The 18,866-nt window shown below is 41.9% G+C and overlaps 1 protein-coding gene across 1 annotated transcript in view; it reads right to left on the reverse strand.

Moving 5' to 3' along the window:
- Positions 1–670: 670 nt before the first annotated feature.
- Positions 671–18,866, reverse strand: part of UBAC2 (UBA domain containing 2) — a 147,195-nt gene continuing 128,999 nt past the window's right edge. The window contains 6 exon segments of the mRNA XM_036296846.1: positions 671–1,414; positions 1,417–1,485; positions 1,488–2,324; positions 2,327–2,447; positions 2,449–3,717; positions 3,887–4,132. Coding sequence (XP_036152739.1) covers positions 1,197–1,414; positions 1,417–1,485; positions 1,488–2,324; positions 2,327–2,447; positions 2,449–3,717; positions 3,887–4,132 — 2,760 coding nt within the window. The 3' untranslated portion in view covers positions 671–1,196.

The following is an 18,866-nucleotide window of genomic DNA, read 5'->3' on the forward strand; positions in this document are numbered from 1 at the left end:
GTGGAAATACATTTTAGCAGTGCTGCTGCCAACCCGGGGGATGGAGGGTGGGGCGTGGGAGGGGTGGGGAAGCACAAGGGCTGGATGCTGGCTGGAGACATATGACCACCGCAAGGTGTAGCCAATTTCGACCTGGTAGGGAGCCTCAGTGCCCTATCTCCACAGAAACCAGTCTAGCACTGGGATGGGGCCCTAGGGAGCCTGTATGAATGTCTCTGGCAGTATTTCCCATTAAAAACAACCATCAGTGCCATCCCCACCCAGAGCTACTGCCCATCTTCCCCTCTTCCTCCTCAGCCAACATCTTAGAATGGCAAAAGTGACTGAACCCCCTATGGGGAGGAAGGGGAGGAAGGGTAGCAAGGTGGCTGTGGCAAATGAGGTACCCTCTGTTGCAGTGGGGCCACTGCTGCTGGGGCACAGAAAAAGGCAGGGCTTCGAGGGTGCTTCCTCCCCTTCTAGAGCTGCTCAAGATTTGGGTCAAAAGGGGATGGGGCCCAGGAAGGCCCTACCACCCCAGGAGACAGTCACATCCACTACCAGACAGTGCTACCTGCATCCTGGTGTGTTGTCCCGGCCTGCGGGACTGTCAGAGGTCTAGGCTGAGAGCTCCAGGGAAGACCAAGGCAGGGTGGGGGGACAAGACAAGAAAATCTTCTCCAACCTGGCATCAAAACAGAGCAAGTTCAAAGAAACACAACCTTGATTTGTACAGCAGGTGCTCCTGGCCAGCTCCCGACAGTGGGCTCACCCACTAAGGGTTGGCCCAGTAAAAAGATGGGCAAAGCTGGGGCATGGATACTCTCAGGGCAGTGACAGAACTCAGAAAAGTGAGTCTACAGGACACAGGAGAGAAGAGCAGAGCCAAAGCCCTGCTGCTCTGACACGTCCTCCGCAGCCCCACATGCCCTGGGCCCTGACCGCACACCACGTAGGAGCAGCGTCTTTCAGGCTGAGTCCTGGCAGGGGAGACAGTTCCCAGGCAGGTCTCCGGGGAGGGAAGTCTAAAAGGTGTCCCGAAGGAACATGTGAGTGTCCTCTGATGGCCCCCGACTGAGCTCTTCAGGGGCGATGGAGAGGAGACCATCCACCCCTCATGGCCAGGCTGTGCTGCCGTATCCCTTTCGAGAGGGGCCCAGGTAGAGCAACCTAACTGAACAGCAGGGGTGTCAGTAGGAGTGGGGGTCCCCGGGCCCTCAGGTGCGGTGCGTCTGGATGAAGGAGAGGACATCCTCTTTGGATAGTTTGTCTGGGTCCTGGGGCTTCTGGGAGTCGTGTATACGGATGCCATCCCCCCACTCCCAGAAGAGCCGGCCACAGTAGCAGATGTGAAATGGGGCAATGGCGTCTGCAGGGAGCTCACAGGTAGAGATCTTGCTTTTCTTATTGTAGAAGAACTTCCTCTTAAAGCTTCGCTGAATCCCATCATCGATGGCTCGTTCACTGTCCTGATCATGTAGAGACCAGTGGGCACAAAGTGCCGTTGTCCCGTCCTGTGTAGCTGAACTTTGGGATGCCGCTGGAGCCCTTGATGATCTTCATCTCCAACCTGACAAAAGTCTTCTCCATCCCCTCCAGCCCGTACACCTCCTTCACCCTGATGGGATTCATGTCAGGCCGACTAGGCTTGGAAACAGCTTTCACAAATTTCTCAGCAAGCTGAATTCGCCGGTTGAAGTGCTGCTCCCGCACGTCGCTGCCATTCAGCACCAGGACATCGAGGATGTGGATGGCACTCATCTTCCGCTGGGCCTTCCCCTCCCCTTTCAGCTCATGGACAATCTCCACAGAGAGGAGAGTGTCCCGGGGCAGCTCTGTCTTCAGGTCCAGCTTGACCCAGCGGTCTGACTGGCGGCCGTCCCACGTGTAGATCTGTGACTTCCCCAGGCTCAGGAGGAACGTCTGCTCACTGCCAGATACCATGCAGCGGTAGTCGAGCACTGGGCGGATCTTCTCCAAGGTTTTGGAGGTGAGCACCGTGGGCTTATAGCTGAAGATGTCGACCTCAGTGCCCCAAATCAGCTCAAAGAACTTAGACTTCAGGTCCGAGGAGGAAGGAGCCACACGAGTCTAGTCCAGGATCCCCCAAAGACGGAGGCACTGTTTCCGGATCTCTGCCTGCCGAGGCTCACTCAGGGTGATGTCTTGAACAAAGGCACAGATTTTGGCCAGAGCTTTGATCTGCAGACTACAGTAGCTTTCATTGGACCGTATCATGTAGTCAGTAAATTCATGGTCTCCCTTGATCACCTCCAAGGGAACCACAAGGGTGACATCGGAATCGGTGTTCCGCAGCTGGTTGAGTTTAATATTGACTGAGAAAGGTACTCCTGCACGTCATCTATGCCCACCTTCAGGCCCTTGCACACCACATACCTCTCTGAGTTGGCAGGATGGCTGGTAATCGGCTTAAAGAGACTTACTCGTTCAAAGCAGCAGTACAGCAGGGTAGAGGAGCCCCACGCTGAACGGTGTGAACAGGTCAAAGGTTTTACAGATGAAGTGGCCTCCTGTCCGGACAACAGAGAGCGCCATGAGAAATTGGCAGAGCAGCAGCTGCTTGCTGAGGATCTCTCCCAAGTTCTCCTGGCCATCCATGGAGAAACTCTCATGGGCCATCAGAAAGCGGACACCCTTTCCATCTGTGTTATCCAGGACAAAATTCCGAAAAGCAGTGATGTTCTCTGGGCGGGTGATGTCTCCATCTCCATCGATCCCACCTTCGCTGTAGTAAGGTTCAAAGAGTTCACTGGAGGCCGAGTAGAAGTCCTCCAGCTTAAAGTTATTCGGGCCCTTCAGAGTCATTCCAAAGCCCTTCGCATGCCACTTCTTCCTCCACAGCACATACTCCGAGAAGCCACTGGGGCCTGCACAGATGTCAGCAAAGTACAGAAGCTCCGCTTCCCGGTCCTTCACCAGTGGTTTCCCATAAGAGTCCCGTGGATTTGTAAAAATGCGATCAAACACAAAATCCATATTGGCCATCTTCATTGCCATCCTGTTCAGGAAGAAGACTCCTTGAATCATCTTGTAGGGATTGGCCCGGGTCCGAGCTCGCCACATCTCCTCCCAATGCAAGACATCAAACATACTCTTACACTGCAGCACACTGTGAAGCAGGTCTTCCCCACAAAACTCTGTTTCATCTTCAATCATCATCTTCCTCTTTCCCACAACCATCTAATCGCTCATTTCCTCAGTGTCAGGAATCTCAGTGGTACATTCTGGGAACCATGACACCTGTTCAAAGGCACTGGGCTCGGGCTCATCTCGCCAGTCCACATTCAACTCCTGTTCAAAGCCCTGCAACGTCAGACCCAAGCCTCGTCGACCTTTCTGATTAGAGGCCTCCACGATGTCCTTCCGACCCTGGCCGTATTTACCCAATCCTTCACCTTCCCGGAAGCCCATCTTCGCCATAAGCTTTTGGGAGACACTGTTGTACATGGAATAGCGGGAAGAAGTTCCCTCCACAAGAGGGTCTGCTTTGAATGCTTCATCAGAGCTGAGTTGCTTCCCCTCAGTCTCACTGTCAGACCCACAGAAGCCCGTGGTAGATACTTTCGCTGCATGATTGATAGAGGAGGGAGGTTCATCATCAGATGTGGAGTTGAGGCTCAGGGCAAACTCTGCAACTCTTTTCTCCTGTTTCTTGATAGGGGCAGTGCATTTTGGATCATTTCTCCTCTTCATTGTTAACGGAGGGGAAAGGGCAAGCTGCCAGGGAGCGGAGAGGGGGGTCAGGCCACCGCTGCCGCCGGCACTACAGGGCCTGGCCCTGCTGCTGCCAGAACCGCCAGCTCCTCCCACACTTTCGTTTCCCCAGCCAGTCCCGGTGCACCGCCCAGCTTATTTCTGAGTTTTTAATGATTATTATTATGCTTACCTGCTGCTGTCTTTGTCGCCTCGCTTGTGCAAACTGGGAAAGCATCAGCTGCCGATCGAGCAGTTCCATTCTTTGCTGCCTCTGAATGTCTACTGTGGCCCCCATCCCGACTCTGGCTTCAGTGGTAGGTTCTGAAGATGAGAAGATGGGCTCAAGCGTCCAAGAACAGAACTTTGCCATCCAGCTTGGGATGTACAGCACCTGATGAACTTGTAGTATTTTGCTGTTGTAGCAGATACCGGAAATCTAAAAGAAAAAAGTCCAACTGGATTGTTTAAGTGTAATCAAAATTTAAAGAACACATTTAACATAGAAATCAATAACCACAAAATACTTCAGATGGTATTTTTCTTCATTTTAGCAGTTAGGTGATAACCAAAACTCCTACCACGTTGCAGAATAGCTGTACAAATCAACAAATAATTTAATTTGCTCAGTAAACAAGTTTGCTTTAAAAAAAAAAAAAAAGTTAGGAGAGAGAGGTAGCAAAATCCCAACCATTTAACACTCAAAGTACAGGTGAAATGTTTTTAAAACAATGTTTTCATTTTTTAAAAAGCCACAAAAGATCTGATTATCAAAATACTTTCACACTAACTCTGTGGTTACTCTTATTGGCATATGGCCATCAGAGAGAGAGGGTGGCAGAAAACAACTCTGACGATCAATGATGTGACCCAGCCATATAATAAATTTATCAGAAAATAAAGGCAATGTAAAATTTACATAGTGTTTTAATAAATTTTTCTGTTGATTTTTTAAAATCCTTGCCAATAGTTAGCAATTACCAATCCTATTTGCAAACAAGTCTATTTTCATCTTTAAGGTAATATATGTGGCAAAAGAAGTCTAAAGATGGTCTATGGTTTTCTAGGTGAAAATGAATGAGTATGGCTATTCTTCTGTAAAATCTTCAATTTTGTGAATTTGATTCTTAGGTAAGAAGTTATTCACACCAAATTAGAGTATATTTGACAACTTTCTGTCTAGAGAAAAGTACACTTTAATGTTTTATTAATAAAATTAATTAACTAGGAAAGAATTTATCTGCAATACACCAGGCACTGTTCTAGATACTTAAGAATACAGCAGAAGACAAGATCAAGATCAAATTATCTCTTACAGAGGTAATGGTGGTCAATATGGAGAACAGACAGTAAACAAGCAAGCACACAAAGCAACTCCAAGCAAGCTCTATGAAGGAAATAAAAAAAAGTGACTTGGAGCAGGGACTTTCTTTAGGCAGGGTGGTCAGGGAAGCTTCAGAGGAAGTGACACTGAGTGGAGATCTTAAGGATAATGGGGTATCAGTCATTTGACGAATCAGAAGAAGACTATTTCAGTCAGCAAAACAATAAATGCAATGCAGGAATGAGTTTTGAAGAATCTATTAGAAATCTTAGTGGAGATAGCAAATGAGTAGCTGAATATACAAATCTGGAACTCAAGAGAAAAATTAGCAGAGATAAAAATTTGGGAGTCACTGGTATTTGATGGCATTAAAAGCAATGAGAACCTATAACAGAAGAGAGAAGAGGCCCTGGCTCGGTGGCTCAGTTGGTTGGAGCATTGTGCATACACCAAAAGGTTGCAGGTTCGATTCCCAGTCAGGGCACATGCCTAGGTTGCAGGTTGGATCCCTGGTCGGGATGTGTATGGGCAACACCCCATTGATGTTTCTCTCTCTTTCTTCCTCTCTCCAAATCAATAAAAGCATATCCTCAGGTGACGACTGAAAAAAGAAAAAGAAGAGAGGACTTCACCTTGAATCCAGGGTATACCAATATTTTTGGGTTGAACAGAATAGGAGAAGGCAATAAAGAAAATCAAGAAGGAACAGAAGGAAAACTAGGACAGGTTAGTATCAATGAAGCTAAGAGAACAGTGTTTTAAGATGGGAATACTAGTTATCTATGTTTAATGCAGCTCAGAGTTCAAGTGAGACAGAGAGGAAAAGGACCATAGCATTTGGCAAAATGGAAGCTTTGATGACCTTGTTAGAACACTTTTGGTGCAGTGGTGGGAGCAGAGGACATACTGGAGTACGCTAAAGAGTGACTGCAGAGGACTTTTGGTCTCAAATCATATCCATGCCACTTATCTCAAAAAATGGCACAAAACAACAAAGAAATCGGAAACAGAAACAAACTTCACATTTGATGAAACTAAAAAGCGTCTGTAATCTTGACCCACATTAACAAAATGGAAAACACATTGTATAATTGGAAACCACTTAGTATATGGGAAGAAGGGTAAATCCAAATGCCAGCAAGAGGATTCCCTGGAGCTCAGACAAGGCTCAGGCATCAGAGGCACAGGCACTGTGGAAGGCCAGAGCAAAGTGGAGGGTTTTTAACTCTGTAAGAAGCAACCCCAATTCCTCCCCATACTTAGCACAGCCCGTATCTACCCTCTGTTTCCTCTACAGCAAGAAGATAAAACCTCTGAAGGGCATGGATCAAGGAGGCTCTGAGGAGGGTAGAGCAGGCCCAGAGGGGAGGTCTAGGGCTCTCCACAGGTGAATTACATAAGCAACAACTATAAAATACTTAGGAATAAATCTAACAAAAATATGTAAGGCCTTCATAGAGAAAACTAAAAAACTGTGTGAGACATTAAAAACACACAAAACAACCAAATTCTAGAAATAAATATAGAAATCACATCCATGAATGGGAAGGAGCAAAATTGTTAAAATACCAATTTTTACCAAATTCAATATAATTAAAAATAAAATATTAACAGGGTTTTTGTTGTTGTTATTAGAACTTAAATGCCAATCCTAAAATTCATATGGGATATTTAAGGATTAAATTCTTAAAAATATACTGCTGCGAGAAAGAAGCCACACATAAAGATTGTATACACTATGATTCCCCTTCTGTAAATGAATGGATCTGAACTACATATCGAGTGGGAAAACCATGAAGCCAAGCATGAAGGTAACTACATGTCCCAGGAGAGCAGCCATGGGAGGGATGAGCCTTGGGGGCGAGAAGTTCTTTGATCCTGTGTGGGGTTATACAGTGTGTTCACTTTATAGTGATTTGTTTGGCTTCATGACACTTGTAGTTTATGAACATTTTGGTATGGGTTACATACTACAATAAAAAGATTTAAAAATAAGGAATAAAGGATACAGAAAAGCCAAGGTAATTTTAAAGAAGCATAATAAGGCCTATTAGATTTCAAGATATGCTATAAAGTTTAAGTACTTAAAATAGTGTGGGCTCTTTGTAGAGCTACTCAAACAGGCCTAAAGGGCAAGGACACAGAAGCAGACTCTTAAGTACAGGGCACTTGGTATACAGCAGAAATGGGTAAACCAGAGGGAAAAGGATACATGAGCTACATGTAAGGATAAAGACAAACAAGGCTCCCTTCCTGACACCATACATCTCAACTCCCAATGGATTAGGGACACAAATACAGTGTAATTTACAAAACTGTAAATGTTTCCGCACAAAATACAGGAGGAACATCTTTTTGGCAATGGGGTGGGGAAGGATTTTTAAATAAAACACAGAAGGCACAAACTAAAAAAGAAAACATACTTTCATTTACTTTATAATTTAAAAGTTACAGTATGCCAAACATTACCATAAATGAAGTGAAGAGACAAGCAAGAGTCTGAGAAAAGGTACTTAGAATATTTGTAGTCTACAAAGGTAGTGTTCAGAACATACAACTCTGTTCATTTATAAGAAAAAGATAATCAACCCAATTTAAAAAGCAGACAAAATGGCAATTCCAGTAGAGGAAATTCAAGTGGCCAACAAATACATAAAAAGATGTTTGTTCTCAGCTGTTTTTAGGGAAATACAATATAAAATGAATAATGTTAAATATAACAATATATAAGATTTTTCAGTTTTTGGCAAAAATTGAAAAATTGTGTATCAAGTTTTGGTGAGGATGAGAACTGAGAACTCACACAGTCCTCGGGGAAGGAGAGTGCCACTGGAGAGCAACTTGACAACACAGTCCTCCCTCTGCTCCTGTAGGAGGACTGGGTCCAGGACACTTGCAGGTTGCAAAATCTGAGAATGTTCAAGTCCCATAGAAAAAATAGTGTAGGATTGGCACATAACCTACATTTGCATACAGGCCATGTTGGGTATGCCTACACATCATTTCATTCTTGTGGATTCACTGTAGTGCTCAACAATGTTTTGATTTTCAGAACATTCTAAGACCTACCTTTCTTCCTTCCTTCCTTCCCTCCCTCCTCCTCCTCCTTCTTCCTTGCTCTCTCTCTCTCTCTCTCTCTCTCTCTCTCTCTCTCTCTACTTATTTATATTTTTGGTCTGTGGTTGGTTGCATCTGCAGATGCAAAACCCATGGATACGGAGGGCTGAGGGCCAACTGCACCTAGAAGAGCTGGAAGTATGTTTTAGGGAATATTCAACTGCAATGCTATCTGTAACAGCTAAGAAATGGAAATGTGTCCCCAGTAGAGAAATGGCTAAACAGTGGTTTAGTCATCTAATGGAAGACTAAATAGGACTTAAAGTAAACTCAGTGTACATGTACTAGTAAGTTTTTAGAAAGGTACCATCCTATATAATAAAAGGGTAATATGCAAATTGACCCTAATGGCAGAATAACTAGAATGACCGCTCGACCAGTCACTATGAGGCACACTGGCCCCTCTCGGTCCCTTTCCCTGGCTGGCAGGATCCCATTGTCTGATGGTAAACAGGGAACCAGGGTAAGTGGCGGGGAATGCAGGCAGCGCCAGGCCAAGGCTCCCGCCCCACCAGTTGCACCACACACAGAGGGCGACTTGCAGTGGGGGCGGGGGCGGGGGCGGGGCTGGTGAGCGGGTGGTAACGGCCAACCTCTTGGTTCCTCCCCCTGGCTAGCAGACTCCGACTGCTCAATGGCGAACAGGGACTGGGGGTGGGTGGCAGCAGGGGGCGGGGCTGGCTGCGGGCAGCCAGGAAAGATGGCCCTGATCACAGGCCAGGCCTAGGGACCATACCTGTGCATGAATTTCATGTGCCGGGCCTCTAGTATATATATATTATATTCATCTTTTTACAGAATTTCAAAACTCAAAATCTAGTATTTACTGTTTATGGGCACATATGAGTACAGATCCAAGGACAGTGGTTTCTTCAACAGCAGGATGAAGGGTGAGAGGGAAGAGGAGGTGTGTGTGAAGTAGAACTACCTATAACAAATATACCTTTTTTAAAAAAGAGAGAGGAGTAAATATGGCCTAAAAAAGTATAAATAAACTGGAGGTGAGAAAGTAGAAATTCCTTTTCTGAAGTTCTGGGTAGGGAGAAAAACAAAATGGAGCTGTAAAATGGCAACAAAATATGAAAAAAAGTGATCAGAACAGTGAGATTTGAATTAAATAAAAAATTAAATGTTTTCATTTTCATCTCAAGGTATGAATGTAACCATGATTGTGAACCTGTCCATTTCTCCCTTTAGTTCTGTTTGTTTTTAACTTCATGTATTTGGAAACTGTTCATGTATGTGGAAGCTATTAGCATATATACCATTATAATTGACCCTTTTATTGTAAAAAATATATCTCTTTTTTTAGTAATACTCATATAGATACCTACTCTAGTCTGATATTAACATGGCCATTTAAGCTGTTTCCATGATTTATCTTTCTTCATCCTTTTACTTTCAATCCTTCTTCTGTCTGTGTTCAAAGTGTGTCTTATAGATAGCACATAACGGTTTCATATTTTAAAATCTAGTCTGACAAACACTGCCTTTTGATTGAAGTGATTAGGTATTTATATTTAAAATTCTTATCTTGATATAGTTGGTTTTGCTATTTGATTTCTATTTGTCTTATCTGTTTTTTTATTCTTCGTTCCCCCTCTTCTATTTTAAAAACTTTTTTGTGTTAAATAAATATTTTAAATTTGTTTTTTAGTAATATGAAAGCATTTTTTTCTTGTGTTTGCTCTAGGGAATTACAAAATGCATCTTTAATTTGTCACAATGTGCCTAGAGTTGATACTGAATTACTTTAAGTAAAATATATTGTAAGAATATAATTCCATTTAACTGATGTGCTACTATTTTGTCTTACATATTATACCTATATACATAATAAATCCATCAACACAGTGCTATTTTTTGCTTTATGCAATTATGTCTTTTAAATAAATTAGGAAAAAAATAATTAAAAAGCATAGCTGCTGCTTGTACTTACAGAGTTCACAATTTAGCCCTGGCCAGTATACACCAAAAGGTTGTGGGTTTGATTCCTGGTCAGGATGTGAGAAGGAAGCAACTAATTGATGTTTTTCTCTCTCTCTCCCTTTCTCTCTCTAAAATCAATTAAAAAAAGAAAAAGAGTTCACAGTTTAGTAGAGGTTCTTATTTTTTTTTGGGGGGGGGGGAAGGATAGGTTATAGATTTCCTCAAGAAACTGATGAAGGTTAAAAATTGTCCCTTCTCTGCCCATATCTACCCCTGCCCCCACATCATCTATATACTTACAAAATGTGCATTCAATTTTAGTCAGACTATATCCTATGAAGAATTAGAAATCCTATCCAGTAATAAACACACATTACTGCAACTTCTGGCAGGGATAAAACAGGGTTTTGGTGCTTATTTGCTTACATTTCGATCCTAAAAGCTGCTTCCTATTTGAACATACACTCTGGAAGAGGAAGAATTTTGGTTGGTTTTGATCACTACTTGGCCTCTGTGCCTAGAACAGCAGAACAGCACCTGGCACATATTAACTCCCCCATGTGTATTGGCTGGGAGAACAGCAAGTAAATAAATGCTCCACAAAGATAAATATGTTATCTTAGTTATTTTAATGGGAAATTGGAACGTTGCCTGGAGACACACTGTTTTGATCCATATGACAAAAAGGTAGCATTCACCTGTCTATGCCTCTGGTACCCCAGGAGGACCTCAAGTCGTGAAATAAATGAACTGCTATTGTAAAATGTTTTAGGTACTCACAAAGTATTAAAGTAGAACGAGCTTAAAGAGTTTACCTTTCTATAAATATTTGATAATCACACCATCTTATTCAATGAGAAGATGGGATAAGAATAAGTATATTAAATTTTATCTGTTATATCTCATTACTACCAAAAGCTTCGAGATAGTATCAATTACTATATACTACCTTACATTTACATATTACTTTTTACTTTCATTTCCATTATTTCATAAACCCTTCTCATAGTGGGAGTTCTGAATGAGAGTTTTCTAGAAATTCAAAGTTTGTGAAAAAAGAGGCTTTAAATATAGACCATCTGCTCCGATTTGCATGTCATGCTAGGAGGAGCTCTCAGGAAGCGGGTCTGGCAGGGCTTCAGTGCCGGGAAGCCCACGATCCAGCTGAGAGGCCAGGACAAGGGAAGCAGCAGTGGCAGTGGCCAGGGACAGGCAGGAGTCAGATTTAGGACGAGACACAATGAAAAGGAACAAGCGGCACGTGTCTGGGAAGGCCAGCTGGCCCCGGAACCAGAACCTCTAGCAGCAGGGATCAGGAATCCCCCCTGGGAAAGCGGGCCCAGAGGGCGGGCAACCAGGACTAGAAAGTGTCATGCGCCATGTGCAGTTGAAAGCCTGGGCCAAAGAGCCAGGCCACAGCTCTGGGTTAGAGCTATGCGCTCCCCATAAGCCAACAGGAGAAACCATTACCTCACAAATGTCACTGAGAATGTAAAACAAGGGAATTGTTTTCTTTTAGCCATTAATAAAAGTGGACGTCAATCACACACTTACTCCAGGTTATCAGTCCTTTTAGACAGGGAATCATGAAATATTGCTCCTCAGGCAAATAAAGAAGTTAATTTGCTGGGTAGAAAAAATGCAAAACACTCTTAATTATAGAGAGCAAACCTCACTGTCCTCTCATCTTGTTCAGTATTAGTGTGAAACCACAGCTAGCAAAGATGAGAAATCATGACCTGACAATGACTCCAGGTGTTTGTTGATCTCTTTCTCCAGCCAAGTGTGGCTGAACAAAAGCCCACAGAGCAAACTGCACTGCCAGGGTCCTTGCGTGCCACGCTCCAACATTCAAGAAACCTATCATCTAATGGCCTATTAGGACAAACACAAGGGGTTGTTTTCCCAAGGGACAAAGTAATGTCTTCTCAAGACAAGGAGGAGCCAAGGGAATTAATGCTCCCTCATACCTGGACCCTTTTATACAGATTTCATTTGCACTCAAGTCCTGAGGAAACCAGATCCACTGAAGCCTCATTTATTTATTCAACACATACTTACTGAACATCTATCATGTCCCAGGTTGTGTTCTAAACACTGGGATGCAGCAGGAGCAAAAGAAAGAAAATCCCTGCTCTTATGGACCTTATATTTTCCTATCACTCTTCTTCACGGGAAATCCTAAGAAAGAAGAAAGGAACATTGGAATATGTAGGCAAATTAGGAATGCCTGAAGCTATTTCTGCTATTTGTGATGAATTATGAAATGATTCTGTTCATGGCAAACAGGATCATATGGCTTTAGCACTTACTGGAAGAGTCTTAATATCTTGTTCTTTGTCAAGTTCAAAAGTGACCCAGATGAACTCTCTACTCCCTATAGCTCTCTTATCTCTTACAATATAATTTGAAGTATCCAATTAAAACACTGGATATCCTTCTGATTCTTGGGTACCTGAGTTGGAAGAGGGACAAAAGTTAGACTAATCACAGACTATTTGTTCCTAACAAATTATCTTAGAAAGCTGCTCTAAGCTTTCTTTTTTGGAAAATTATATATCAGGAAGACTTGGTTAACTGCATAAAGCAGAAAACTGCAAATGACAGTGGATTATTTACAACAGAAGCTTATTTCTCCCTCATGTTGAAAAAAGCTCCAACTATCTTAATTGCATTCCAGGCAGTAGGAAGAAAATAAGGAAGGACAAAAGGATAAAAGGCTACTACTGTAAGGGGCCTCCCCAGAAGTCTCACCAATATGTAAGTTTACAGCCTACTGGCCAAGATTTAGTGCGATGGCTATACCTAGATGCAAAGAAAACTTGGAAATAAGATGATGGTTCTGTTTCTAAGAAAAAACACACAGGGAGACAACTCAATTCTCTAGCATATGAATTAAGCCTTAATTTGGTACTTTTTAATATCTCTTTTAACAAGGAGATCATCCCCCTTTGAAATTATATTCATTTTAATAAGCTGATTCAACAAACTAAAAATTAAGAGGAAAATATGTTTATATTGAAACTTGTTTCTTACATTAGACTAAAAAATAATATACTAAAAATGAGTGTGAAGATCTAAAACAACTTGCATTTATGAGAATAAATTCAGTGGTGAAAAACTCAATGCTTTCTAAGACAAGTAACAAGGCAAGGATGTCCATTCACCATTTTTATTTGACATTGTACTACAGGTCCTACCTAGTGCAGTAAGGCAAGAAAAATAAAAGGCACAGGTTAGAAAGGAAGGAGTAAATATATGAGCAAAACATTTCCTGATAACATGGTATGTAGAAAACCCTAAGGAATTCACAGAAAAGCTATCAGAAATAATAAGATTAAGCAAATTGCAGGATATAATAGTAATATCCAGATTAATTTAATTGCTATATGCTAGCAACAAACAATTGGAACAAAAATTACATAAACAAGTTCCACTTAAAAAAGTATCAAGTCCACAAACCCTTTGGAATACATTTAATGAAAGAGTGCCAAAGGGAATTAAGCTCCATCTTTTAAGTTAAAGCAATTTGTGGGCATATTTTAAAGTCATCACAATGGCAATCCTTCCACTGATCTAGTTTCGATGCAATCGCAAGCAAAGTCTTAACTGTTTTTTTTCCCTTTTCTAAAGAAATTACAAGCTGATTTAAAAATGCACATGGAGCCCTAGCCAGTTTGGCTCAGTGAATAGAGCATCAGCCTGTGGACTGAAGGGTCCCCGGTTTGATTCTGGCCAAGGGCACATGCCTGGGTTGTGAGCTCGATCCCCAGTGGGGGGTGTGCAGGAGGTAGCCGATCAATGATTCTCTCTCATCATTGATGTTTCTATCTCTCTCCCTTCCTCTCTGAAATCAATAAAGAAATACATTTAAAAATAAAAATGCACATGGAAAGTCAATGTTCCTAAAATAGCTACACCAGTTTTGAAAAACAGGAACAAAGTTGGAAGACTTATATACCTGAAGACTTACCATAAAGCAAAAGTACTCCCGACAGCATGATACTGGTACAAGGATAGACATATAAGTCACTAGGATAGAAAAGAAAGTCTAGAAATGGATCCTCAGTGATCAACTGACTTTCAACTAAAGTGCCAAGGTAACACAAAGGTGATAAAACAACTGGTTATCGATATGGAAAAAATAAACCTTAACCCTTACCCAAATAAGAAGTACTCTCAGATTGGATGTTAGACCTAAATGTAATAGCAAAAACTATTAAATTCTAGAAGACAATATAAGATAAAATCTCTGTGATGCTGGATTAGTAAAATTTTCTTTAATAAGACATCAAAAGTACAAACTCTTTAAAAAACTGAAACCCTGAATTAATCAAAATTAAAAACTTTGCTCACTGAAAGACACAGTTAAGGAAACAAACAGGCAAGTTGCATGCAGGGATAAAATTTTTACAAAATATATTCAATAAAGGGCTTATATTCAGAATATAAAGAGTTCTTTTAACTCAATTAGAAGACAAATGAAACCCAATGAACAGGTGGGTAGAAGATTTGAACAGGAGCCTCACAAAAGAGATATACAAATGATCAGGAGGCACATGAAAACATGCTCAATATCACTAGTCACTAGAAAAATTTAAATTAAAATAATAAGATACTATTACATGCCAGCCAAAGTTAAAACAATTGATAATGCCAAGTGTTGGCAAGGCTATGGAGAATTGGAACACTCATGCATGGTGGTGGAAATGCAAAATGGTATAATCACTTTGTAAAATAATATGGTAGTACCTTATGATGCTAAACATACATTATCATATCACCTAACAATTCTACTCATAGGTAGTTAGGTACCCAAGAGAAGGTAAAGCATATTTCTACACAAATATGTGTGTACAGATGCTATAGCAGCCTTATTTATAAAAACTTAAACTTGGAAGTAACCCAAATGTTCATCAACTGGTGAATGGATAAACAAATTGTGGCGCAACCATACCATAAATTAATACTTACAATAACAAGGAATGATGTATTAATAAAACACAGATTAATCTTAAAAACATTATGTTAAGTGGAAGAAGTAAAACACAAAAGACTTTATACTATAAAATTCCAATTATATGAAACTAGGGGCCCGGTGCATGAAATTCATGCGGGGGGGGGGGGGTGGTGTCCCTCAGCCCAGCCTTCCTCCTCTCACATACTGGGAGCCCTTAGGGGATGTCCTAGTGACGGCTTAGACCAGCCATGGGCAAACTACGGCCCGCGGGCCAGATCCGGCCCATTTGAAATGAATAAAACTAAAAAAAAGAGACCGTACCCATTTATGTAATGATGTTTACTTTGAATTTATATTAGTTCACACAAACACTCCATCCATGCTTTTGTTCCGGCCCTCCGGTCCAGTTTAAGAACCCATTGTGGCCCTCGAGTCATAAAGTTTGCCCACTCCTGGCTTAGACCCACTCCCTGCTCCCACTGGGGAGTGGGCCTAAGCCGCGCAGTCTGGCCTCCCTTTGTGGGAGGCGACCAGGCTGATCAGGGAAGGCACCAGCTCCATGACCCCGCTGCTGCAGCCACTGCCAGTCACCACAGCCAGCAAGGTTTTTGTCATCAACACAGACTCCAGTCCCTTCATCATGAAAAAATGACAACTTTCTTTAGGCATTTTCAAGATATGTCTTTCATAGGATATGACATTTCTTTATTATATTTTATCCTCACCTGAGGATATGTTTCCATTGATTTTTAGAGAATGTGGAAGAGAAAGGGAAAGACAGAGAGAAACATCAAAGTGAGAGGAACACTTTGATTGGTAGCCTCCTGCATGAGTGCTGACCTGGGCCCCAGCCAGGGAAAAGCCTGCAACCTAGGTACATGCCCTTGGTCAGAATTGAACCCAGACCCTGTGGTAGGCAGGCCGAGGCATTATCTACTGAGCCAAACCGGCTAGGATAGGATATGACATTTCTTAGCCCCTCCAGCAGCAGACCTTCGTTTTTTTCTCCAGGAGTGAGGTGGAAAAACCCTACATCACCTTCTTGGATTCTTATTACCCAAGTTACTAAGACTATTACCAGTGGCATACAGGGAGCTTAGCCAATGAGCGGTCAGAAAAGGTGTTTCCTCTGTAGTTCACATGGATCGCCGGCTCAGCCCCTCGCCCAGGTCTGACGCCTCTGGCCGAGGCTTTAGGCTTGGGAAAGGGCCCCCTGCAGCTCCGATGGCTGGCTCTGCCCCTGCCCAGGAGCTCCCTGGCTCAGGCCCTTCCTATGCTGCTCAGGGCCCACATGGGGCCTCCCTTGGAGTGACCTGGGTGCCGATGATGTTCCCGGGACACAGGCCGCTGGGCGCCTATGTATGCAAATCAACTGCCATCTTTGTTGGGTTAATTTGCATACTCTCCTGATTGGCTGGTGAGCATAGTGGAGGGATGGTCAATTTACATGTTTGTCTATTATTAGGTAAGATTGTGACATAAAGAAGATCAGAGGTTAAATGGGGAGGGCTGTGGGGTGAGAGGACAGAGAGCAAAAGGAATAAAAAAATGTTCAGGGTGAGGGGACAATTTTCTATCCTGATGTGGTGGTGGTTATACAACTGTATACAATTACAAAAATTCATGAAATCGTACCTTTAAAATTGGTGAATTTTATTGTATGTAAATAAAACTTTCATAAACAGAAAAAAATATTTTTTTTTCATTAAAAAGCAAATGTGAAGATCTAGAAAGATCTGGATATTTCTAGACACATTAATCTTTTAAATTCTATAAAAGAGGCAAGATTTTAGCAGACTAAAAACAATCTTTACCAACAAAAACTTCTGATACCTTGAAAACATTTCCAGCTAACATAAACTAACATGAGGAGACTTTGTGATAAGCTATGCTATTATTTATAAATAACGTGTATACTCCAAATAACATGTATTTATTTTACCACAGTCCTTTCTTATATATTATTATCAAGATAGAAGAGAAATATCAACACAATCAGCCCCAAAGAGAAAGAAACATTAGACACATTTTTAAAAAATCAGTTTAAAGAGATTAGTTCAAGGCTTTCCATCTCGGTAGGAAAACAATGTGAAGACCCCTGGGGAAATGCTCTATGCTGCAATTTACATGATCATCTACCAGTAACCATCTAAAACTTAAAAAGGATGGCTGTTTTCTTGACAACCTCTTCTCTATCTTTATTTCTTTTTCCTTTGACCAAGAGCACTACTGAACTAGCTAAATATATTTTAAATTATCCTTTAAACTTTCTCAAAGCCATTCTTTACTTTCTTTTTCTTATATACGACAATGAGAGAAACACTGTTGAGTTTGTTGAAGGTAAGGTTTGAGCTGCATCTTTAATCCATTAGAAGGAGGACTAGTTAAATATCTTGATGAACTTAGGAGAGAAAGTATAGCTAAAAGTAGAGGCTGCCAATGGGACAAAGTTTTCTTGGATATTGGTTGGCCCACAAAATTCATAGGGAAAGCTGCAGAAAGCTTTCATTGACATGTGTCTTTCAGCACCTCTGCGTGCTTTTAAAATTTCTTCATATCCAGGATCTCTCTCCAGATTCCTATCTCCACTGATGATCAACAGGGCGTCATCTCACTGGTATAGCAAAGGGAAGATCTAAGAACAGCTTTGTACATAAGTGTCTTGAAGTTGAAGCAGACATGGATGAGAGCCTTGAAAATTGCACTGTAGCCCTAACCGGTTTGGCTCAGTGGATAGAGCATCTGCCTGAGGACTCAAGGGTCCCAGGTTCGATTCCGGTCAAGGGCATGTACCTTGGTTGCAGGCACATCCCCAGTGGGGAGTGTGCAGGAGGCAGCTGATAGCTGTTTCTCTCTCATCAATGTTTCTAACTCCTATCCCTCTCCCTTCCTCTCTGTAAAAAAATCAATAAAATATATTTAAAAAAAAGAAAAGAAAAGAAAATTGCACTGGACCAGGATGAGAGCACCTGGCCTTTGGTCCTGGCTCTATCACCTATCAGTTGTGCAACCTGATCTTTAAAATGGGAAGACCCAGTTCTCTACCTCTGTAGAGATGGGAGTCAAGAACCTAGGAAGGCAGCACACCTTGAAAGCATCCTGACAATCACATAGTATCACAGTGTTTTATAAAACAGAGATTATTTTGATAAGATTGAATTTTGAAACGCAACAATTATGTATAGAATTTAGACAAAATGCCAGACATTGTGCTAGGCACTAGGGATTATAAGAAATAATGTCTAACTGCTAAACTAGAGGACAGGGCTGACTCAGAAAAAACTTCAGAGTCGGGACTTAAATGAATATAATTTTTTTTCTTGGAAAAGAAGGGACTTAATGATGAAAGAAGGAATAGAGTTGAAAGAAACTGCATGTGGCTATGCAAAGCTATCTCTTAGAGCACAGACACTAAATCTAGGGAATCTGCATTTGAATCCTGTCTCCACTACTTATCATCTTATATTCTTGGCAAATTACTAAAGTTCTCTGTGCCCCAGTTTCTTCATCTATAAAATGGGGATAGCAGTCCCTACATCATCAGCCTTTTGTGAGAAATAATTAAGATAATATTTGTAAAGTGCTTAGAAAAGAGCTATCTTAGTCTGCTTCTTCTAGGTTATATTGTATAACAAATTATCCCAAATTTCAGTAGCTTAGCACAAAGATTTATTTCTTGCTCATCTTACATGTTGACCACAGCCCTGCTGCATGTGTCTTCTTCACTCTGGGATCTGGGCTTCTATCTGGCACAAGGTTTTCTCATGGCAAAGGGAACAGAAGAATGGTGGAACCATGCAATGCCTCTTGAAACATCTGCTTAGAAAGCGTTCATTCCTGCTG

This window comes from Myotis myotis, unplaced genomic scaffold, assembly GCF_014108235.1.
Source record: "Myotis myotis isolate mMyoMyo1 unplaced genomic scaffold, mMyoMyo1.p scaffold_m19_p_3, whole genome shotgun sequence".
NCBI classification, from domain to species: domain Eukaryota; kingdom Metazoa; phylum Chordata; class Mammalia; order Chiroptera; family Vespertilionidae; genus Myotis; species Myotis myotis.